The sequence below is a fragment of the Centroberyx gerrardi genome, chromosome 11, assembly GCF_048128805.1.
Source record: "Centroberyx gerrardi isolate f3 chromosome 11, fCenGer3.hap1.cur.20231027, whole genome shotgun sequence".
Taxonomy (NCBI): domain Eukaryota; kingdom Metazoa; phylum Chordata; class Actinopteri; order Beryciformes; family Berycidae; genus Centroberyx; species Centroberyx gerrardi.
Genome location: NC_136007.1, coordinates 17,328,800 through 17,353,528, shown reverse-complemented (window position 1 = coordinate 17,353,528; position 24,729 = coordinate 17,328,800). Strand labels below are relative to the sequence as shown.

Here is a 24,729-nt window from a genome sequence, read left to right as displayed (position 1 = left end):
AGCCTGATTTCTAAAAAATAATTACATTTCATTCATCAATTATGAGTGCGCTTTGCCAAATTTCAGTTCCCCACTCACTGAAACAAATTAGAACATTTCATCCTGAAAATGTGTGTAGGCTAAGTTGAAAACCATTGTTATTTATAAACTGTGAATCTGTGGTGGAAAATAAATAAAAATCCCAGTCCTACGCCAGTCCTGGTGCTATTTCAATAAAGCCTTCATGTGTGAATTTGACCAGCGATAATAACTAAGACTCCTTTATGACTTCAGGACAGCAATAATATGGGCAACTGAAAGCTGTTCTGTTCAAACTCCCGAGGCACTTGCAGGCTAATTTATGGATGGATCATTATTCAGTTGTAATTATCTTTCTAATCAGTCAGGCCTGCCCACAGCAGATTTTAAGATTAAATTTTAAGATCAAATCAAAGTATATTTTTTATGAATGAAGCCCTAAGGCTGTGACGGTCCTTTTTCTCTTAGTAATGATGTTGACAGCATCTAATTTTACTCCTGGTGATAGACTACTCTAATATTGATCATGGCGATGAGAAGCCAACTGAAAGATTCATCTCACTTTCTATGAATTGGAATGGCTGTATTTGTGTTTGGTAGCTGTGTGACAAGGACACTTTAACTTTGGTCCTACAACAAATTTGCTCTGACTATAAAAACACAAATTGACTGGCCAAATATCAGACCTGTATCAAATTTGAACCACACTCAAATTCTGAGTATATCTAGACAGTTTAGACAGCAATAAAACAGATTTTTGGTGTCTCTGTCCAACTTTATGACGCTCTTATTATCTTCAGCGATGATGGATGAGAAGCAGCAGTTCAACACAGTGCCTTTGACAGGGTGACACGACTGAAAATGATGGTGCCGTTTGTCATTTCAGGTGCGTTATCAGTGCAGACAGGCATGATAAGTGGTTAAGGCCATGGCTGTGAACAAATGTTATAAAACACCATTCAAGTGAAAGGTAACAAGTCAACACTATAACACATTAGAGGCTATAGGCAGTATTTTCTCCACATAAATCCAATCACCACACAGATATTCCCTCACATCTAATATCCAGGAGTGTGTTCCTAATTAGCACTTAGCATTTGAAAAACAACACGTAATAAGCAGAGACGTGATGTGTGGGCGAGGGCAGAAGCACAAAAGGGCTTAAAGGTGATCCCGGAAAAATGGCGGTGCATGTCTGCAGAGTGCTCTGTAATGTGTGTGTGCACCCACAAGTGTCCTTTCCAGGAAACGGGGAGGGTGCTGGGTAAATCTGCAACACGAAAGGGCAAATTTGGTGTTTATTATTTTTGTAAATAAATTGTGTTCCATGTTTATAAAATAGCGGTCCAGATACTTATACATCTATTTGCAAAGGTGGCCAATTTCAAGCATTGTAATATTAAGATGTAAGATGTGGGGAAAAAAAACTGTAATCCAGCATTAAAATGTCTAATGAACCAAGTTGCTGATTTACCCAGGGGTTAATGATAGATGATGACAGCATGACCACTGACCTTGACAACAGGTGAACATCTATTCCACGTTCCACTGGGAGACGCACCAGTGCATTAACACTAAAACCACCTGTCACTTCCACAGTCAGTGCAGAGCTTCAATATTGGCAATTTACGCAATTTATCAAGAGTATGATGCTTCAAAATACTGTAATAGTTCAACCTCTTGTTTACTTGTACTAATTTACCCCAACCATGTACTTTATAGTAATTTGGAGCACAGCATACTCACAGCCGAGCCCTCATAGCACAGAAATGCGAAAAAGGCTTGTGGGCTTGTTAAATGTTACGGCCTGTACACTGGGAATCCATCAAAAGAGGATGAAAACCAGTTAGGAAAGATTACCAAAAAACTGGTGCAACTATTTGGTGGCATCTTTTCTATTTTGTGCTTGGATAGTTGTGGATTCAAATTTGGCTCACATAGATTTTTCTATACCTAAATAATTCACATTATCTTGACATTGCAGCTCACTCATTACACAACATACTGATACAACAAAAAGTTTCCTCAGCAAGTGTTTTATACTTCCCAGAATGTCCAGAGAGGTTCAAGAAGTTGTTTGTCCTAGTGCAATGAGACTTGAATTTGTTTTTCTATTTGTTTATTTAAAGTGCATTTCACAGGTCACAATACACTTTACACAGAGCAAATCTTAAAAAGAACAAGGCATACATGGAAAAAAAATGGTTTGGACATAATGAGGTTTTATTCGACCCATTCTTTAGTTTAACTACCCAATAGGCACTGATGTTTATACGGAAGAGTGTTACGTTCATCTTGGAAAAAAAAATTGACAGGTTTTCTCGCAATAACAAAATCTTTTCTCAATCGTTTCTCATTATTATGAGATTTTTTTTCTCATTATTACAAGATCTTTTCTAATTTTTATGAAAAAAAAAGGATCACATGGCTGATGTTGGTTTCAGATTTGCAGCTTCTTATTTGCAAGTTAGTGGAAAATACACACATTTTCACTTCATCTATGTAGTGTAACACATTTTAACATCACTCAGTTACATAAGAGATAATGTACAGCGAGTCAGTCATTATCACAAAATTAGCCCAGACAGGTTGAGTTTTTTGATTTTTTTTCAAGATGAACACAACAAGCTTCTGTATGTTTATTTAGTCTGTTCCGCACTGCATGTTTCTAATGCTACTGACAAATTCAGGTCTGTCTATTTGAGCACTGTTGGATTGTGCTTTGTTCTGTCTATTTGTTCATTTTCCCTGCACCCCAACTAGCCCACAATACAACTCGAGTGTACCTTCGCTACTACACACCAACTCAACAACACAACATGTATGTACATTTAACACGTCTGTTTAAATGCATTCATTCAGCCAATATACCACATTATTTTCACACTGCTACTCTCATTCACAGAGTTTCCACAGTGTTACTCTACTTCCATTACTTAGGTGTGAGGTGAAAAAATCGATTTATGTAAGAACTTCAATTCTGACTTTCTGCGATTCGGCAGGAATGGGCAAATTTCAAAACTTGACTTTCTTATCTAATTTTCGGGATTTTAAAGTGTTATTATGACGCCATCTTGCGCAATGTCAAAAAAGGAGTTGTGAGAGATGGAAGCTTGAGCACCGTTTAAACTCTACTGGCCAAAGCCTGTTACGCTGTATTGCTATTAGCAGTGGAGAACCGAAGAAATGTGTAACATGGGGCTGATTTTACCTTCATCTGATTCCTGGGAACTGTGGTGGTGAAATCATAAAAATTGTCAGTAAAGTAAAAAATATACTAAATGAGACGGAGTCAAAATAGTGATGCATCAAACATCGTAGCTTTATGAATCGAGACTGAATCAAATTGAGATGTCCCTGCAGATTCCCTCCCACAGTATTATTTGTGTTCTTTTTGACTGAAAATGGATTAAAATTCCAGGTTATTGCTGTGTGTGAGGACTCAGAGAGCCACAAGGATACAGTTTGACAGTTTTGGTCCAGTTCAGCCCAGCTGATTTGCTCCTCAGTATATGTAAGGGAAGATCCTGTAGGGGACTCGTCGACAGTAGGTGTCCCATGCTAGTCCATACTTGGTCCTGCACTGCCTCTCATCACGGGCCTCTCGGTGAATCAGCAAGACAGTGAAATACACAACGTAGAAATAAGGCAGAAGATGTGAGAATCCTAAAAAAAAAACATGGATACATTATAGAAAAATCATTACAATGTGCTCTTAAAGAAAAGCATTACACATTGATGATTGATTAATAAATGAATGATGAATTTCAAATCAGATAAAACTTGATATGAAAACTGGAGGTTTAATTTTCATTTTTTTCTATTGATAGTATAGTTTATGCTGTAAAACACATGTTAAGTGATTTGGCTTGTCAATTCATTTTGACCTGTTGCACTGTAGTCCACCTGGACTACAATGCAAATCAAGTGCAGCTCCTCCTCTGCTGCACCAGCTGTAGTTCCCACTGACACTGCAAGCAGCTATACAACGTTTGTATTTCCCAAAGGTAAAATAATATTTATGAATCAAAACGCAGGCCATAATGTTCTTAATATGCCACTATATGAGTAGTCAGATACTTCCTGCCTGTCAATTTGGTGCTGGGATAACTTGAAACAGAATGCTATTTTCAAAGTTGTCAAATGCACATGTATGTTGGGACACCTTTAAATTAAATCATATTTTAACAATGTGACAAGTGCACCTTGAGGTCAAATTATTAAAATTAGAAAGTGGGCTGGGAAGATGGAGGAGAAAGATCATATATACTGTATATATACACTAATGAAACTATTAATAAATATTATAATAATAACACTGGACATAAATAGAGCAACATCTGTCAAAGTACACAGTGCAGCTCAGGCCGACTCCAGTGTCCCAGTTTGGAAATAGTGGAGCTAAGACATTTTTTTCATCTTTATTCAGTTTAGCAATAACTAATATATTAAGAAAAAAAACATATTTCACTAAACAGCAAATAATGTGAGATCATGACAATTTATTATGTTGTGAAAACATATTGTTATGATCATTTTGTCTTTCAAATTCAATTCAAAGTACATATCTATATATTGTGAATACAGTAATAGCAGACATGGCTGGAATTTTACTCATTTGTCAATTAACTGACAGCAACAGACTCGGCCTTATAAAAATCTCTTGTCCATGCCTTCATCCACATCTTTCATTAAGACCCTCAGTAATGTGTGTGTGTGTGTGTGTGTGTGAAGCAAACCTTGCAGTGTGTTTTCATGCTGACTTACCACACGGCAGAGACCAGGCCAGGGCCATGAGGAGGTCACCGAGGTAATTGGGATGACGGACCAAACCCCACCAGCCCGACACCAGGAGCCGTTTCCCCGTGGCTGTGGCGATAGTTTCCAGCTCTGCAAGGAGTCATCAACAAGATATAGAGGTTTCTGTTTTGACTTCAGAGATCAGGTTGATTATCATTCACTCCCCATCTCCCTCCGCTGGGACTAGAGTCTGATCTATATCGTCTCATTCTATACTTTATCCTGAAACAGGGTAAATGTATTTTCTAAACTCCTTTGCAGGCATATACTGTATGTTGAGATACATTTTGAAGAACAAGCTGTCAGATACAGCCAGTAATGAGAAAGACAGAGTAAAAGTGAAAGAGTCTTAATTTAGAGAATATATAAAAAATACTGAGAGAAAACAAAAGATGCACTGACTCGAAACACTTGGATGTGTTGGGTCTCGTCGGAACTGGTTCTTCTGTGAGTTGGATTTTCTGAAAATATAATACCCAATACCTAATGGCAAGGAGAAAAAATGTTAACACACCATAATGTTTAACTACAATATGGCCTGATGAAAAAGAACTGATAACATAATTACCATTGAGTGCTACTATAGCGGTGGCTCCGAGTGCACTGAGGTCCTGTGGGTGCACCACCAGGAAGGAAGCCTGCAGGCTGTAAGTGAAGGGAACCCAGGCCAGGTCTCCAAAGACCAGCATGAACCCAAAACCATCATGCACAATGTCCATGGTGGTCAGAACAGCCTCCTGTTAAAATACAACTGTGCATGAGATAAAGGAAAAATAATATAGAATATAATAATAATAAACTTTATTTGTATAGCACTTTGCAAAACAATTGTTACAAAGCGCATTACAGTAGGCATGGGACGATATGAAAATTTCATGTCACGATTATCCTGGCCAAAATAATTGCGATTCACGATATTATCCCGATAATCATCAAAATATGCTTAAAACTCTTAAAATGGCACATACTACATAAAACATACTGGAATCACTTTACCTTACATTTTGTTAAGAAACAAATATTTTTATTGCATCATAGGACACATCTGTTTTTTTTGTGAACATCCTTTTTAGTGAAAAACAAACAAGGACAGATTCAGACTCTCGCCAACACCCAGCAGGCAATCACAATGAGAGAAAAAAATCCATTAATAAAAATAATCTACCTATCAACCTGATATCCAAGCATTCACATGGTTCAATTAGTTATGTGTTGTAAATGCACAGTAAATGAATAACTTGTTTTGTTTTCAGATCACACAGACAGAGGTACAGCAAGGACAGCAGAATGAATGCAAAAAACCAAACAATCAAACAATTTTAAATAAGGTAATCATAAATTATAAGGTCCCCCTGCATAAATAAAGGATAAATAAATAAAAAATAGCAACATTGTGTGAGTCTGTTCTTTAAATAAAATCAAATCAATAGGACTGTACGTTAACGAGCTAGACAGCTTTTTCAAGTCACTCATGAGGATATTCACGCTCGTGACGATATTCACGATTATCCCGATAATGGAAATTCACCAAGATAAAATTATCTTGAGTGTTTTTATCGCGATAAACGATAAAATCTCATATCCTCCCATCCCTACATTACAGTATGAGAAAAAGCAAAAAGTCGTAAAGTGCAAAGTACAATTTAATGAATTAAAGGTAGATACAAAAAGCAAAAAAAAAAGATAAAGAAATGGTTAAAGAAAAAAGATAAAGAAAAAAATATGAAACACAAGTGCTAGAAAGTAAAACCGAATGGAAGATAAAAGAATCATAAATTATAAAATCAGCCATTATAAAAAGGTTTGATCATAAAACTGCTTTTTAAGATCGGATAAGATTGTTTCAAGTCTTGCTTCCTCCAATAAAGGAAAAATAGTCATAGTGAATGAGAGTGTGTTTGTCTTTCGTGTCAAACGATCTGTCCAGGGTGTTTCCCTGCCTTCTGCCCAATGCATGCTGGGATAGGCTCCAGCCCCCCGTGACCCTGAATAGGAATAAGCAGGTATGGAAAATGAATGAGTGAATAAATGAACTAATCCCTCACCTCGTTCCACAGAGCGTCTGCCACATACAGCAGCTGGAAGCTATTGACCAGTATCATGGCGAGGGACGGGGAGTCGCGAAGCTCCACCTCTTTCATCATCATCCCGAGGTTTACGACCACCTGAGAGAAATCAAGTCAAAGACAATACTGTTCAATATCACTACAATTAGAAAACATCAGCAATGCTTTTACCTGCACTTCCAAACCATTGGTAGAGAAGCTCATCTCAAAATGAATTAGTTTGTGCTCCTGGTGCAAGAACAAACCCACATCCTCCACCAAACATGACTGGCAGATAAAATCGTGTTGTGCATGTTGTTTCCAGCCAGGCGACGTATGCCTCTTCCAAAACTCATCACAGCTGCTGAAGCTGTGACACCTTCTTAAGGACAAATTCATGAAACAAACAGTGCAGCAGGGATTCACTAAAGCTATAATCAGCAGAGGCTTTTAGCGAAGGACACAGAAAACTAGCTCCCCTGCTGGTAGCATTCAATCCAGAGAAAATCCCCATTCATCTTCCCATTAAGAACATTTTTAAGAACATTTTTCATGAAAAAGTAACTGCATGAACTTTACCAGAACAGAGATTTCTGAAAAGATTAGTTTGTAAAAGTTGACGCCGCCATATTGACTCCCAAAAGAAACATTCACAGTTGGTGAGAGAAAGTGCCTTCCGTCGCTCTTTTATTTTTTTTGGGTCAGTTTGTATTATTATTATTATTAATATTATTATACTTTACTTTCCACTTTCAAAGGCATCCACAAGTATTAGAGGCTCGGTGGAAGAATAACAAAAGCAGCAATAAAGTAAAAAAGAACAGAAATAAAAGCAGACAGCAAATTGTATATGGCTGCATGCACATAGTTATACCTACACGCTTATACATGCACATATTTACACAAATAACACACACACACACACACACACACACACACACACACAGATATCCCTATACACGCTCCAGCCATTCCCTGTCCTTAGCATTCTCCCATCCCTCCCTGAACTCCAGTATCAGCCATTTATTTGTAAGCTTCATAAATGAAGCGTCGTTGAGGAGAAGCAGAGACTGGCAGTGAGGAATATTCCTCTCTGGAACAGCAGACCGAATGTCTGACACCGTCCCCCAGGAGGAGAACACCCCCGGACAAATATGACCTATGAATAAACTTAAAATGGATCAGCCATCGCTATTTTATTTATTAAATAACACACTTTAGTGCCATTTAAAATGCCTGTCATATGTTGTAATAGTCGGGATGAAATGGGAAGAGATGCCCACTGATAGAGAGAGATGCGAGTGGCATAGCAGCAAAAATTTAGAAATGAATGGTAATTAGGAACATCTTTTGAATAATTTCAACCACGCTGAAGTGAAATACAGAAATGCATCGATACTCTTAAGGTTTCATGGGAGAGAAGTTGTGAATAAGATGCAGCAGGTTACAGTTTGTGTAGATGTGTGTCAGCGATGTTCTCCAGGGACTTAAAATATCTTTTCTTTCCTACTGATGTGCTTGTTCAGGGTCACTTGTTGTATCGTCTGTGGTTATAATGGAACGCTGTTGTGAGAGTCAACATGGCCGCTGATGTCACTGCAAGTCATCGATATCCTACAACTATGATCACTGAAATACAAACCTTGAAACTCAGCTTCATCTTTAGCAGCCCACACATACTAACAAACAATAAAGAAGGGTTGTTTTATGTGGAAATGGAATCAAAATCATGTTGACGTCAATGTACTCTGTAACATAATATAATATCAAAATCCCTATGCAGAAGACAAGAGCTTTGAACGTAGCAGTCCTATATTACACTTATTATCTGGGCATCTGAACTGATAATAACCTTTCAGGCGTGGAGTCTGAATATTTCATATTGAATTTATAAATAGGCTTGTAACTCAGACTGAGCTCGCCTGATTACTATGAACTTGATTTACATCTAAGGGACACTATTTGGAGTTATATCCCAGATTTCATGCAAAATCCATTAAATATGGGATTTGGGACGCCTAACCCATAAAAATGTCAATATTTGGGACATTTTCTGCAGTTGTAAGACATCTTCAATAAATAATTTCATATATACAGAGAACAAATTTTAGCACGGAGTTGAATTTTCCAGCATGACTCAGGAATTGTGTGACGTGTGTGCAGAGCAAACCCTCTGCCGTCTCTATGTTGTCTTTTTATTATGACCAGTGCAAATACAGACGGCCTTGTGGTAATTTTAGGAGCGCCTAGTCTTATTTTTTCCTCCTGTATTTGGTCCACTAACTCAGACACAGAAGCTAGATGATGATGTGCAACACTGTCTTCCAACAGATCTATTTTACTGTGTCAGGCCATTAGAGAGAATAGTTTCCACCACTGTATCAAGCTGCGGACTGGGACTTGTTGAGAGCAACATCGCCTCCTGTTGGTCTTGTGAGACTCTCAAACAGAAATGACCATTACCGTTAATTATTGCATACAGCGTGTATCTTAAATTATTCGGCAGACTTACAAATGAGAGAATAAGATCACAGTAGTATTTAGTTTTAAGTACATTACACAAGTCACCATGGAATTAGAGAAATCTGCTTTCAGTTATAATGAACCCTGCAAATATAATAGTTTTAGACTTAAAATGTAGAACTGCAGGTTATGAAAATTTGAAAGTTATTGATTTGATAAAGTCAAATTTTTGTGCTTTTTGCTGTTTTGAGGGTATGCTTTTAAATTAAGTTTATGCATTCCCTCATTTTATTGCATAATATTACCTTATTTCCCCTGTGCATGAGAAATGACGGCCATGCTCTCAATATGTTTTCTCAGATTAAAAGGTTATTGAATTGAAGTAAATTGAATTTAAAGGGCTGACAGCAGAGACGGAAGAGTTATAAAGTTATTTGTAGCTTGTTACACAGTGTCAGTTATCCAGACGTTATCAATGTGGTTTCACTTATTCTGCTTTCACATTATTGTATTTTTTTATACAGTACACCAGGGTTGGGGTCGACTCATTTTCATTCATCAATTTAAAATGTAACGTGAAACCACTAGTAACTGGTTAATGACAGAGTGTACTTTCTCAAGTATTTTATTTAAGATGGGGTAAATTAACCTTTGTAAGAGAAAAAATGTTTGTCAGCGTTTGGATTTCAATGTAAATCCACTTCCTGGTTTCCAATTGGTTGATCTTAAAGTGATTTGACCCCAACCCTGCAGTACACTCTTGCATCTTATTTCCTCAGTTTTAACTCACCCAGCCAATCAGACCCGGTCTCAGCTCACAGAAATATTTAAGGTCAAAGTTTCCAATCCGTGGGTTCAGCTCCCGTCCCATGAAGAAGTCATACAGGGGGTTTCCTGGACAGGACACAGGGATGAACAGATATACTGAATCCACATGAGGATTTGTATAATTGTGTATTTTCAGTGTCTCCAGTTACATAAGTGAACAGTGATATTAATATCAGCTCTTGAAAGGTGATTTAATTGTCATGTCAATATCAATATCAGCATTAATTAGTTAAAAAAAGCTTCATGAAGCTTCAAACAAAGATTCATATCTATAGCCATGTAGTTTAAAGGAAAAATCCACCCTTGGATACTATTACACGGTTATATATCATCAATCTGTGATATACAGTATATTTTGTGATGTAGTGTTGAAATTTACTTTTTTGGTGTACCCACTTCTCCTCATCTACTTCTACATTTCCCAGAATGACTTTCAACAACCCAAAAACCCAAAAAAGGGGTGTGAACTTGCACTCAGCTGGGAGAGAGAGAGAGCAAAAGCAACAGGAATAATAGAGTGAGAGTTTTTCTGGTCAAGAAAAAACGAGAGTACCCCCAAAATGCAAAATGTCTTCTGCATTCTTGTCTATTGCGCCGGCTGTCAGGGGAGAAACTGGCAGCCAATGTAGCATTGGTTAACTGACTTTAAAGGGAGCACTCACAATGATTGACGCCTGATGGCTGCAGTGTAGCAGGGCCATTAGATAGTGAAAAATGTTTCTGCTATCAAAATCCATTGTAGCTGTGCTGGAAATATCCCAAGCTATCTGCAGGAATAAGAAAAATACACCACCAAACAAAATGGGCCTTGCTGATTTTTAACAGTGTTTTAAGTGTTTTAGGGGTTCCCTTTAATGATCAACCTCCACTCTCACCTGTGTTGCCCCCCAAAGCGAGAGCATGGTGAGCCGCCCAAAAGGAGCGTATGTAGAGGTAGAAGGAGAGAAGGAATGACACTCCGATTGCACATACTGCAAGAGGCAGCAGCAGTTCAAACAGATAGCCCAGAGGAGCGCCGAGCCACAGCAACAGCATCAGCAACACAACGCTGATGCACAGGGCATGGAAACCTGAGGGAGACAAACAAACACAACAAAATGTTGAGGCAAGGGGTAGAGAGGTAAGAGAACTGACGGAGATTGTTCTAAATAAAGGGAAAAGGTGGAAGAGGTGGAACTTGAGATTGTGTAACGTGGTGAACCTTTGTTCAAGGACAGATCCAGCAGAGACAAGGAAAGTTAAGATAAAAGAAACATGAAAATCTGTTTGGCCATGTAGATTTGGGTGGGTTTTTTTTTTTACTTGTAAATGGAAAATACACCTTTTGGAAATTTCTTAAAACATAAAAAAAGGTGTTTTGTAAAACTCTGTTTAGCTGTTACATATTGGTACTCTATTACACTAGTATACTATATTGACACTATCAGACAATCAAGACAAGACTTTTCAGAGTGCTTCCTCTGATCATAATGCAAACAAAGCCAGTCGTGGGGCAACAGTGTTTTGGTGAAGGACACCATGCTTCAGTTATGACTGAGATTCAGATTGGGCCTTCAACACATGTACATTAAATCTGTTGTAAAAACACATAGTATACTTAAATGTTGTAACTGTAAGTGTTATTACAAATCACTACCATAAAAGCACATCATCCCCCCAAACCCCACCATACCATTTATGGGATACTTGAGGCGTGTCCCATCCCTCAGCACTAATCCCTCCGACACCTGCAGGAAAATACATCAATTTCACACAATTGAACACATCAGTATATGTCATCTTTCTAACTATAATAGAGCAACAGCTGGAACACAATTACAGGCTCAGACAATGAAGATGTGCAGCAGGTGGATATTTTACTTGAAAACGCTAATCAAAATTGTGTGTAAACTTATGTATAGCTTGGCTGTTTAGAATCCATATATCATCATGTCATCACAAATCCATGCTTATATGGGTATTTACTTTCACACACCATTTAGCTCAAAGATGCTGCAGTGGTTGGCAATAATATCGAAGGCAACATATGCCCAAACAAATGTTCCCAGAGGCAACCATTTCTACTTCTCAGATGTATTTGAGTGACGTGTTCTTCCACACAGCTGGTTCTAATTCAAGATGAGCTTCTCGTACCTTTCCGAGCGGCAGCAGATAGAGGAAGGTGTGCAGAGCTATCCATCCCAGCAGAAGCAGCGGGGCCAGCGGGTCCCACAGGTGACTGGTGGAGGGTAAGAGAGGCGGCCACCGAAGCACACTGGCCTCAGGCGATCGACTCACACTGATCAGGTACAGCACCGTCAGGGGAAGAAAGATAGGAATGCATGTAGCACCTGAGAGAGGAATATGGAAGAAAAAAAACAAGTTAAATGTAAAAATAGTGAAAGTCAGACAACATCTAATCCCAGAAATCATACTGTGTGCGTGAAATTGAGAGTACAGAATGTAGATTATTGGGGTTGTGTTCATGCAACCTGGTTGAAGGTCCTTTATATAAATGAACAGTAGCTAGGGGCATTAAAACTATTAAAAGGAGGGGTCAAGCAGTGTCTTAGTGGATGCTTTGCTTTTGAATGCAACACATTTGAAGGACCAGTGACACTATCTGATGTGGCAGATTAACACTCCACGTTTATGTTAGCAGGTGAATAATTAAACCATTTCAAATAATGGAATAGTAGCAAAATAGTTGCATTACTTGTCAATAAGGGTGTAACAATATCCCAAACTCATGGCTCACTTCGATATTGTCATATCTTCATTCATCTGTGGAGAGCTTCATTTTTTAACTTGACTCAAAACACGATTTCGTTTCAAGCACAATGGGGAAGCAAATTGGCTTTGATAGTCATCTGAGGGAAGGCAGACACACACACACACACACACACACACACACAAACCTTGGCCTCATTTTGAAATCTGTGATGTTTGTTCTCTTGTTTTTATCTGTATTTATGTTCTTTGTTTCTCTGTAAAGCACTTTGTGACAAACTTGTTTGTTAAAAGTGATTAAAATGATACAAACAAATTTGACTCGGCTTGTTGTGGTAATTTTCAGTAAGAGCTAAAATAGGTAAACCCATGTCCGTGAATTTTCTGCCATGATATTTGTTGTTGTGTCTATTGTTGTGACAGCTTTTATCTTCTTTTTATGTTTATTGTGGTAGCTGTTTTTATCCTCTGCCAAAGAGGATGCCGAAGACAAAAACACATTTTAAGCAAGTTTAACAAACAATATATCTCGTTTTATCTTACCGCTAACTCAAGGAATTCATTGTACATACTCATATGGTTTTTGTTGTCATATTAAGAAAGTAGCTTTTACCTGTAGAGAACACAGGATAATAAAAATATAATTATTTGTTCTTTCTTTTTGGAATTAACTCAACATTTGCAGATGAGGAAGAGGTATGAAAGAGTCACAGCTGTTGCATGAATAGAATGAAATTGAAAGTTTTGCAGAGATGATTTTTGTGGTCCGCTGCAGCAAATTATGCTGCTAGTGGATCTATATAATGTTGGGCATCTGTTCATGGTTTTATGGAGGGAAACATCTTATTTGCAGAAGACATTTCTCAAAGTGAAGGTGGCAGAAACATGGAGCCAACAGAACAAGCTGCCAGACTGAAGCATCCTGCAGTGACTCACCCAGCGTCCCTCCAAACTCCCTCTCTGTGCTGTGTGAGGATCTGCGTTTGATCGAGTGACTGTTCGGCCTCATCATCGGTCTCCTGTGAAAATGTTAGGGCAAATATATTTCAAACAATTAAAAAAAGCCCAAATAATAAAGACAAATGAGGAACAAATGAAAAGCAATATTCAGTCAATAATACTAATTACCAGGCTATTACAAGAATAATAGGGATACAAAATATTATTTCAAGATGAACGTTGCTAGCACAGTCGTGGGCCTATACTAGATAATACTATGAGATAATACTACAATTTCAGTATAATCAACAATACATTTTAGTGCAATTGAACCTTCAAAATCTTATAAGCATGTCAATGCCCAATCTTCATCTTTAACAGCCTGCATTCAATAAAACTCAATAAAAGAACATTCAATGCACACTATTAGCCTTATTACATATAGAGAGATAAATACATTTCTCACTGAGTTTTGAACTCAAAGAGGCGAAATGATAGCTTTGACAGATGAGGATGTTCTTTAATATAACTGTGGTTAACAGAGACAGATTTATTCTCATATATATACCGCCTGTGTCTGATGAAACCTTTTCAGACAGTAGGTGTACTGTGATAACTGTTGTAGAGAACCATAATTATGCTGCCTTCAGGTATAATAGAAAATTTCTAGAAGGTACCTGAAGGCAGCATAATTATGGAGAACCATAATTATGCTGCCTTCAGGTACCTTCTAGAAATTATGGTTCTCTACAACAGTTATCACAGTACTGTGATAACTATTGTTGAGAACCATAATTATGCTGCCTTCAGGTACCTTCTAGAAATTTTCTATTATACCTGAGTAGCCGAGATGTGTCTTAATGTCAATTACTGATGGTTTAACTGATGTATTTGAATATGTAATTATTTCACATTCTATGTACATATTTAGTATTGTTGTATGTTTATATTTTCACTCTTTTTTTAGTTATCACACATCTTGTTTATAATAAGTTAATTAAAACATCAATTATATGCCTGATGCACATCTTTACCAGTTCATTCTGCTGCTGTAGCACCATCTGTGCCGCTTGATAAAGACAAAGACACAATAACAGCCACAAAAACCCTACTTTTGCTTCCGGGCCCATTTTAACATTATTTCCAGCCAGAAGCACCTGAACGAGCGACAAGTCATATTAATACCTTCCGAACAAGGAAACAGGGTTTACGAGGAGCACCTGAAGGCAGCATGACACCCAAGAGAGCTTTAATAGCTGTTATTACGCATACTTCGTTGATGGGTAGCCTGCCTGTATTACTACTGCGATTGCTGATCATCACCGATGCATAGCTGGTCATTTTAACTAGCATACTATATATCTAGTATACTGTGTCCATGTAGACTGACATTTCTATTATGAGACGTGAGAGAAAAGGCCGTCAAGTATTGTGTCATCACTTCTTGACGATACTGAAATGATCTCAACAAAAAAACACATGACGGAGCCTCTACAGAGATGAAGGCTTTGTAGAGAGATAGTGTGTGTAGAAATAGTAGATGCTGTTTGGGTTTTAATACAGCAATTATAGTGTCTTACCGGTGTAAAGCATGGAGGTGTAGACGGGAGTGTGCAGTTGTGCACTGATGGAACTCGTGTGCAGCCAGCCTGCAGGTGGACACGCCCCCAAACACACGTTTCAGCACGAATTGTCTCTCAGCCAATCAAATTCCTCCATGGTCATCAGAAGAGGGTGGAGAGGAGAGGCTTTAGCCAATCAACTCTGCACGTAAGGTGGCGAGTAAGCTTGACAGTACTATCAGCTAGGAAATGCTTGTGAAATATTGGGATATTTTTCTCCAAGTACTTTATTTTTAATCACACAGGTTTGAGAAACATGGCATCCAAAGTTTGTCTACCAGCACCGAGATTTACTTACTGCATACAAGATGTGCAATTATCACTGGTGTTTCTAAATATCTTTGAGTTAAAAGGAAAGAATGCAGGGAAGCAGTTTGAATCTTGCATCCATATACTTTATTGTAGACAGATCATACATTTAGATCTAACCCTAAACTTATACTTGTGTAGAAATACACAGAAGAGAATAATCTAATTCAAAGGCAAGAGACAAGTCTGCTGCAGCAATTATTAAGTGTTAGACTTGGATTACATTATCAGATGACATTCACATGGCAAATTAAATTAGTCATTCACCATAAGATCCCCAAAAGGCTTTATTTACACATAAGATTTACACAGCACCGTACAATAGTCTTCAACAGCATACAAACCCACTAACCGTTCATATTCTCAAACTCATATTCAAACTCTGAGGCTGAGGCTTTTCAGGTTTGGAATATGTTTGCTTATGTCAGCTTGTATTAGAGAACATTCACTTCTTTTTACCTCGGCGAGAAACAAATGAGAGTTTCTCCTCTGACACACCGCTGCCTTCTAGAGAATAAACTGCTCTGAATGACAGTGAGAGTATCCGCAATGATTTCTGAAGGGAAGAGTATATTTTCTGGTTTGTAAAAATTGTCAATTACGTTACAAAACTGACTTAAATGATGTTACCAGTTAAAGCAAACATTGTATAATAGGTCAATTGGATTCATTGTCAATAAATAGCTTAACAGCCAGGTTTTGTTTTTATTCTCTCTAGCGTTGGGAGTTATTAATGTTCACACAATACTTACTGAACTGTCCCTACACCACAAGAACAAGGTGTGAATTCCTAAATCTAGTGGGATCCCCCTTTAAACCAAAGAGCGTTTACCTTTCATGCAGAGTGTTTAGTTTTTCACTGAAGCTCATGATATTTGGGCTTTTGCCTACTTGTCACATACATCTTGAGATCCACCCCCCCATTGATGAATGTTTATGAGCATGTGATCACACCAGAAGCCTTCACAATATCAATGAGACCCAGCAGAGAGGTAAAAGGTGGGTTATGATGCTGCTCCCTGCTCTCTCCCAAACAAAGCTATTTCATAGGTCTGGCTGAACAAAACAACATTAAAACAGTCATTCTGTAACCATGTGGACCTCACAGAGTGGGTGTCTAAATTGTGATATACAGTTTGGGTTTTTGATGAACCATTACATAATCACAGTTATTTTTGTTGTGGTGTTTTGAGGCTTTGCTTCTGGTCCCAGGCTTATCCTCGCTCACAGATGACTTCGATCACGCTCTGCTCCATCGGGGCAGGGTCCAAACAGCGGTGGGCGGTGCTTCCCACTATCTCGTCCAGCAGGAAATGTACAAGGTTCTCATCGGAGACGAAGCGCCACAGGTACATCTGCAGGTAGTGGCAGTCCACCTGGATCTGCTGCAGGCCGTAGCGGCCGAAGGTGCGCAGTCGAACGCACTCCAGGAAGGTCTTCAAACTGATTTTGATGATTCCTGTCATCACAGAGACCTGGGAGAGCGGGAGGGGTGCGTGAGCGGGACGTTTTTGTGTATAGCTGAAGGCTGTGCTGAAGGTTTTACAGCTTAATGAATATCTGCACTCACCTTGTTGAATTCCACTGAGCTGAAGATGTCGATCCTCTCAGAGAAGAGCTTGTGTATGTTGCTCAGTAGATTAGTATCCATGGGAGCGCTGCGGGCAGACGAAAGAGACGGTGTCAGCGCTTCACAGAGCAAATCACTGAAGTCAAAACTCTCCCAAGCTAGAAACCAAAGAGCAAATATTCTAATGTGTTATTATCAAGAAACAAAGCCTGGAGCAATTCCATTTACACCGACTTGGAGACTGACTTTGTGGACTCATAGGATGTTGGAGCTTCAACATCCTAGTAAATTTCAGTTCAATATAGTGCAATGAAGCGGCAGAAAATGTGTTCATATCCCAGTAAAATTACCCTCGGTACACACTCTGTGCAGATGCACTGCCAGTGGAACGGCTCCACAGTGTGTCTCCTGATGACAACGTGTGAAGAGTGTGCAGTGGTGGTTTTCGGCTTTGACGGAGTTTGATGACATGATATTTCTATTTGAAAGGGCCCTTATGACTATGTGGCAATGTGCCCTCGACTTAAATACAGTAGAGAAATGAAAAGAGTTAGAAAATCACCAAATTCAGTATTTTGTTTTAATTTAAGCCAGACTCTATGACTCAGACTCTGCTATGAGAACTCAAGTGAAACGCATCTAAAACTCCTAGAGGACACCGCCTCATCTCAGCATGATGAGTCTTTGTATGCAAGAAGTTGTTTGCAGCTGCAGTACCTTGGAGTGTAGCTGGCGGCATAGCGGGCTTGCTGCCTCGAGCTGCTGTAGACAGAGAAAGTCCTTTTGCTGGAGTCACTGCTGTGTGCTTTCCTCACACCTTCCTCATATAAAAGACCCACCTGTGGGAGAGCAGAAGGGTGTTAATAAAAGGATCCATTCAATCAGGCTTCAATGGCTTAAATATACACAGCTGTACTTCACACGATGGAGACGACACCACTGTGATCAATTATGCAAAGGAAGTGTCACCTGCACGTCAATGGAGGTAGTGTCCTCCACCACCCTCTTCATCACAGCACGGACATTTCGAGGCTCAATGGTGTTGACCCAGTCTCGTGTTTCTACACTCTTCCTCAGCATCTGGGAGATGATCAGGCCCTGAACCTGCCAAACAAAACCATCGCAAGTAGGACATGAAATACAATATGAAAAAGTGAGGAAAAAGTCATTTGTAGAAGTATGTTCTTGCATTGTTAGCTCTGTTATTCCTCAGTAAGTAAAAAGGGGTTCAGTGAATGCTGTGGGTGAAAACCGACCTTGACATAATGGTTCAGTAGTTTCTGTGCTGCTTCCCTGGCTTCTGCACATAAAGCTGTGACTGCTGTTACAGGACTGTGGTGCTGCAACAGAGCAAAAGGAAAGAAGGCTGTATTTTTATTGTCACGCCGTTGTGAAGACTTGGAACCTGATTTTATGGTTAGGTTAGGGAATCCTTTATAATGAAAATGCATCCAACAATTCAGATTACTGTGCTTATGTTGATGAGAGTTAGGCAGTGCAATATATTACTTTAGGTGTTAACATACATAAAAAACAAAAGGTGTCTATTGCAGTAAATGTTGCTGCTTTTTAAAGCCGTTTACGAAATGACATAGGCACAACAAGTATATTTAACATTTGTAGTTTACATCAATAATGGTTTGGTTTACTTAAACTGGCAAAGAATGAATCAAATAATTTTTACCAAGGGTACAGAAAAGTGTTGCTTCCCTGATCTAGAGCTTTGCTGCAATAAAATATTTTAACTCTGTATAAATGTCTCATGACACCACATCTATGCAACTTATCTTCAAATCATCCACTGACGTGAATGTGATTCTTTAATGGTAAGAATGGCCTAATCTAAATGATAGAAAATCTCTCTAACTGACCTCATCGTGCATAATCCATTTACCATACCATTTTAAGTAACATGAGCTTGCTCTTTAAAATGAATAAAAATGTCACATAAAATGCACTCACATGACCATCAAATGTTTCATGCAGCACAATGAAAATTTGTAATTATCATCACATAAATGGATAGTCAAACCAGCTTCTGTTTGACAGAGCATGTCCCTCCTTGTAATGCATTAGTTATATATAGAAGAACCCATACAGGTTCTCCGGATTAGTGTAAAATGTACACTAAAATGCTAATGTCAAGTATCAGTCTGATGTTAAATACCATGTTTTAACATTGTAGTGAGCTCTTTTATGCATGGTGCTGCATTTTATCGTAAGAAATCGACAAGACATTTACCTGCACCAGGAACTGTTCATCTGTGAGAGTGAGTATGTAGGAGATGGTGGAGGTTTCGTAGTCCAGGCAGAGCCGAGACAGCAGCAACAGAAGGGCTGGAGGAGTTGAGCCTCCCTTGTCTCCGGCAGTCTCACAAAATTGCCGAGAGGACTGGCACACAAACTTTATAAAGCTGACCACCAGACTCTCACGGACACCCTGGCTGCAAAATTCGCCCTAAGAGGAGAAGACGGATACAAAAACACAGGCTGTCACTCTCATTATGCAATTACAAAATGTAAGATTAGACATATTAAAATAGTTCCACCCAAAATGAAAATTCAGTCATTATCTACCCCCATGTCAAGACCACCAAACACACAAGTTAGCCCCCATAGTTATAATCTGAGCCTATTGAAGTTAATGGGGTCATCTTTTTACAGCTCCAAAATATATAAAATGTCAATCAAATCTCTCCAAACAGCTTGTGCAGTGTAATATTTGCCTCATTATCTCCTATATTTTCCTCGTTGATAATGTTCTGATCACACACTACAGTGCTCTGGTGGAACAGTGCTTGTTATTGTAGGGTGCGACTGACAAAGCAGATAATGAGGTAAATATTAGACTTCATTTATATTACTTTATATATCCAGCTTTTGAACCTGTAAAAAGATGGCCCTGTTAACTTCAATAGTTTGGGAGAAGGCTGAGATTGAACTTCGGGGGCTAACTCTGTGTGTTTGGTGGTCCTACGAACTTCAATGGAGTTTCAACTGACATGGGGGTGATAATGACTGACTTTTCTTTTTTTTTTTTTTGGGGGGGGGGGGGGGGGGGGGACTATTCCTATAACAACAAATGCGTAACTATTCACCTTGAAGTAAGGCTTGTTGGAGAAAGTAATGTCCTTAGCGGTGAAGAGATGCACTGACGCCAACACTGACTTGATCTGATTGAGAATAGAGGCCGACAGGGAAGAGAGCAGCTCCGGCAGGCTGGTGGGAGCGTCCCTTCCAGAGGCCGGCCCCCCCAGCAGACCGCCACCTGCAGCCACCGAAGCACCGGCCACAGTGAGCCGAGGGGCGGCCAGCGCCTGCCTCACGTCCGTCAGGCTGTCCATGTAGAAGCTCTGCAGAGCGGACAGGTACTGCTTGACCCGCTCCGTCGCCGCGCGGACTACAATCTCCGTCCCCTGGTTGGGCACGGCAGAGCCTGGCAGCAGTTTGGCCACGGCCTGAAGCCGGCGGTGGAAGCGGTCGAGCGCCCGGACCAGCAGCGAGTTATCCCCGACGCCTTTCTCCTCTTGTATCCTCCGCTCCACAAGCGAGAAATACCGAGCAGCCAGATCATCCACAAAGATGTGCAGCTTGCCGTTTGCCATCTGAGGGATATTTTTGGATGCCAGCTCTCCCTTCTGAGCGTGATTGATAAACAGTTCTTGATAAGAAGTAATTACCAAGCATAAGCTGCTGACAAATTCATTGCAGCCCCTGTCAATGAATTCCAGGATGTCAGTCTTGGAGCTGGGAGAGGGCAGAGCGCTGGTTTTAGGGGAGTTATCTGTGGGGGATCCAGCGACCGCGGCAGACGACGGCCTGCGGGCAGAAGGGCCGGAGGCATCACTCTCTGCCGGGGCTGATGGGTACGGCCTTATCTCTGCTTCCAGGCCCTGGAGATCCGTCTCCAGTCGAGATCGCGCATGGCTCAGGAATTTATCGCAGAGCTCCTCCGCTGGTTCATCCAGCTGTAGCAGCAGCTCCACACACTCTGACAGATCCTTGGCGCTTGATCCACCATCCCTACGAGCATGAAAGAACAGGTAGAGATAACTGATTTACAGGATTACAGTATGCTATTTATGAAATGGCAATAATTAGTCATAAATGATGCTCTTCCAACATTTTGAAATTCAAAGTGCAAAAAGGCTGTTGCACCCATCAAGGACAAAACATCTGAATTAAGGATGCACATTTAATCTTAATTAACTATCACAAATGTTAACTAAAAAAAAACACTATTAGTTAAGCATAAATGTTATAATATAGCAAATTTGCGACCTAAACAAAAGTGTTTTCCACCCATATTTCAGTAAAAGCATTATCCAAACATTTGTCTGACATAAAGAAGCAGAAAAAGGGCAAATAGTCTGAAAGAACAAAATTGTCAACTCTGATTTGATCAATAGTCACGGTTCATAAAATCTTGCTGCAGCTCTTCTAAGTCACATTTCTCTCCAACACTGAACCATGCTTTACTCGTTTGATGTTCCCTCGCTCAGACATCCCTGATCTGAATATAGGTTGGCAAATTCCCACCTGAACTTCTGTCGCAGCTCCTGTGCCAGCTTGTCCATGATGGCGTGACAGTCATCCTGAATTCCCTTGAAGGAGGGCAAGTGACTGTACTGCTGCAGCACACAGCGGGCGCGGCGGTGCGAGCTCACTGCCTGAGCGTACGCCTGCAGCTCCAGACACTTGTTTAGTCTAGCAGGCAGCTCAAACAGAAACTGCAGCTTCCGTAGGAGAGTGTGGACCCCTGGGGTGACAGGCGACCACATGAAGAAGTTGGAAAACAGACACTTGGACATTATGAAGTGGCCCACAATTGACCAAACAAGTCTGAAAACAGAAAGTCCCAGTTTTAGGTCTCACCTGAGAGTTTGGTAATCTGTGTGTGCTGGTCTTGAAGAGTGCCACTGATGCAGGCACTGAACTCTGTGATAGCGGCCATGTTGGCAGAAAGACAATCCATTTCATCTTCCATCTTTTTGAAATCGTTCTTCATCTTTCTTATGGTGTCTAAGAGGAAATAGAAGTGTGATTTAACAATCAAAGTGTGTGCAGTTCAACAAAACTTTTTTTAACAGTAATTTAATAGTCATCTCACCTGTAGCGGATATGAACTTGTTGTAGTTTTCATACACCAGTGTCTGCATATCGCTGTCCAGGGAGCGGATCTGCTTCACCATGCAGCTCTCCTGGTCCATCAACTCTCCAAGAGAGCATTCTCTCCTAAGCTGCAGTCACAATCAACACACACAGGGTTAAAACTGAAAACAGTACATTGTAACTGTTGATTGAGGAGTGAGTTTAGTGAATGAGTTCAACACCCATAGTCCTTCAGTATCAGCCAAGTAAATCAATGCACTTGCTGCCAGTTCATGGATATACTCACTCACTCCCCACCATTCTCCAGCAAATACTGTTTTCCCACAAAGCTCAGGAAGTTTGTTGAATTTAATTTAATGCTTATAAAATCAGAAGTTATGTTTACTGGTGATTTGTTGTATAATGTGGTTAATATTTACAATCCATTTAATTCTTTGGCATTACCTTAAGTTGCAATGTAAATTGAATGGCCACTGGTTAATTTATGCATATTGTTTGGCAATAAAAAATGCATTACATGTTGGCTTTGTTTTGGTTTTCATTCCTAGAAACTGCATGCTTAATCATAACAGTATCCCCACCTGTCCTCAATACATTGCCTGGCACACTGAGGGAGAACCTTACTGCTGCACCATGGTGGTGATATTTAGATGAAAAATGCTAAGGATTCAAAACACACTCATATCCCTTCATTCACATATATTCTCATCAATATTATCCCCTAGTAATCATACCAATACAGCATAAGGTGTTGAGGGGATTTGTGTGTTTGTGTGCAGTGATGGACAACAAAACAATCAAATGATGAGTCAGCTGACAACTGTGACTCAATGGCATCCTTGCAATAAAGCTAGTTGCCCTCCTTTAAATTCTTTCCGTCTTATGTTTTTATTTGTCAGCTGGTTTTATCACACACAGTAAAGTTAGGATAACATTGACTGTTTAGTCCCAGGTGACGTTAACACTGACAGCAAGGAGCTTTTGTAACAATACTGAGTCAACAGGCCATTATCTGAGTTTGATGATCGTAGAAATTGAGAACTTCTAAGTCTTTACATGAAACTAGTCCAAGAAACCTTTACCTTGTTGAGGTAGACCTCCGGGTCGAAGTGCGGCCCGTTGATGTCGCAGGGATCCAGGGACTCCGGCTGGTCCGCGGCCTTTCCTTCCTCGTTCAGCCCGTAGTAGAGCTTCAGCATCCCGTGCACCCTCCGCTTCCTGCTGGGGTCTGCTGGGTCTACGGCTTCAGCCTCCCGGTCCATCCTCAACGCTAGCTAGCTAGCTAATAACGATAGAAATAAGACGTTGACAAAGAAAGATGACGGAAACAGGAATGAATTGGTGTCAAAACGTCCAGCTGTCTGGAGACACTTACTACCTGAGCTGACTCTGACCTGCTCCTAACTGCTTGATATCCGTGCAGCAGCCTGCCTGCCGCTCTGATTCACAAAGCTTTTTCAGGATACTAAATTTGAAAACGTTGTCATTTTTTCCTGCAACATCAGTGACTAAGTATGATTATACTGGCTGTTGGGCTGTTGTCAGAAGGTTACACTGTTTCCGGGTTTGCTTCCGCACTGCAAGCAGTGGTTCACATTTCAGAGACGCTGATTGGTCAAGAGTGTTGACAACTGGCTGCGCTGTTTGGGCAGTTCGGAAGTGCACTACTGCGCATGTCCAAGTATGTGATCTATGTAAACTGAATATATAAATGTCATTTGTTACAAAATGTATTTATATTAATAAAAATCGAACATGTGAATTGATTTGATTGGATTTTGTCAACATTCAAAATATGCCAGTTTACCCAATGATTTAACCAAGAGGAGCAGTTTTGATTCAAAAAATCAATAGAAACACTTGCATGAATTGCACTAGCCTATCTGTACTCGGCCAAAAACTAACCATGAAAGGGAAAAATACATTTAAAGCCAGAAAATGATGTAACAATGAGAAAAAAGTAAAGGGCAATTAATAGGTCTAATCCTCAGAGAAAACGATGTTCATTTTATTTTTCAAAGATTCACACATACTGCATAACAAAAATCTGTATAGGCTGCAAAAGTTTGTATATTGTGTTGTAAATAAAAACAATGGAATAATATTCTATAATTTCTTTTAGCTATATTTGAAAATGGGCCCATTTTAAATACTAAATAAAAATTGCTCCTTGCATGGGGCTTGGTAAAGTCAAAAATCACTGAGCTGAGTTTAGAGGTGCATATAAAACGATTTACAAAAGAAAAAAAACAAAAAAAAAAAAAAAAAACAAGACAGTATATCATATGTAGGTATATCAGTATAATCCCAACCA

At 39.6% G+C, this 24,729-nt stretch overlaps 2 protein-coding genes across 3 annotated transcripts; both read right to left on the bottom strand.

Annotated features, from left to right (window-relative positions):
- Positions 1-2,216: 2,216 nt before the first annotated feature.
- tm7sf2 (transmembrane 7 superfamily member 2) lies at positions 2,217-15,414 on the bottom strand. Its single transcript, XM_071901083.2, has 11 exons — positions 15,383-15,414; positions 13,800-13,882; positions 12,288-12,484; positions 11,827-11,881; positions 11,030-11,224; positions 10,117-10,220; positions 6,864-6,983; positions 5,387-5,555; positions 5,221-5,301; positions 4,786-4,908; positions 2,217-3,684 (listed from the first exon to the last, which is right to left on the bottom strand). Exons 2-11 carry the CDS (start codon positions 13,873-13,875, stop codon positions 3,524-3,526), a joined length of 1,281 nt encoding a protein of 426 aa, XP_071757184.1. The 5' UTR covers positions 13,876-13,882; positions 15,383-15,414; the 3' UTR covers positions 2,217-3,523.
- Positions 15,415-16,002: 588 nt separating this feature from the next.
- Positions 16,003-23,950, bottom strand: vps51 (VPS51 subunit of GARP complex). Of its 2 annotated transcripts, XM_071901071.2 has the most exons (12): positions 23,810-23,950; positions 23,498-23,697; positions 22,414-22,543; positions 22,179-22,325; positions 21,843-22,062; positions 20,402-21,326; positions 19,546-19,761; positions 18,560-18,643; positions 18,273-18,407; positions 18,021-18,142; positions 17,304-17,391; positions 16,003-17,208 (listed from the first exon to the last, which is right to left on the bottom strand). In XM_071901071.2, the coding sequence occupies exons 2-12, from the start codon at positions 23,675-23,677 to the stop codon at positions 16,948-16,950; spliced, it is 2,508 nt and encodes an 835-aa protein (XP_071757172.2). In that variant the 5' UTR covers positions 23,678-23,697; positions 23,810-23,950; the 3' UTR covers positions 16,003-16,947. The 2 variants fall into 2 exon arrangements, with proteins under 2 accessions (XP_071757172.2, XP_071757171.2); XM_071901070.2 differs by having other exon boundaries at positions 23,498-23,950.
- Positions 23,951-24,729: the final 779 nt, after the last annotated feature.

Bases quoted from the DNA above. Each gene is read 5' to 3' on its own strand.
- tm7sf2 (XM_071901083.2), bottom strand. From the start codon at position 13,875: ATGATGAGGCCGAACAGTCACTCGATCAAACGCAGATCCTCACACAGC. The intron at 11,882-12,287 runs GTACGAGAAGCT...ATTTTCCTGCAG, and splicing joins ATCTGCTGCCGCTCGGAAAG to GTGTCGGAGGGATTAGTGCT. The intron at 11,225-11,826 runs GTATGGTGGGGT...TGTCTCCCTCAG, and splicing joins CCTCAAGTATCCCATAAATG to GTTTCCATGCCCTGTGCATC.
- vps51 (XM_071901070.2), bottom strand. From the start codon at position 23,677: ATGGACCGGGAGGCTGAAGCCGTAGACCCAGCAGACCCCAGCAGGAAG. The intron at 22,544-23,497 runs GTAAAGGTTTCT...TTGTGACTGCAG, and splicing joins CGGAGGTCTACCTCAACAAG to CTTAGGAGAGAATGCTCTCT. The intron at 17,209-17,303 runs GTGAGTGCAGAT...CCGCTCTCCCAG, and splicing joins GCTCAGTGGAATTCAACAAG to GTCTCTGTGATGACAGGAAT.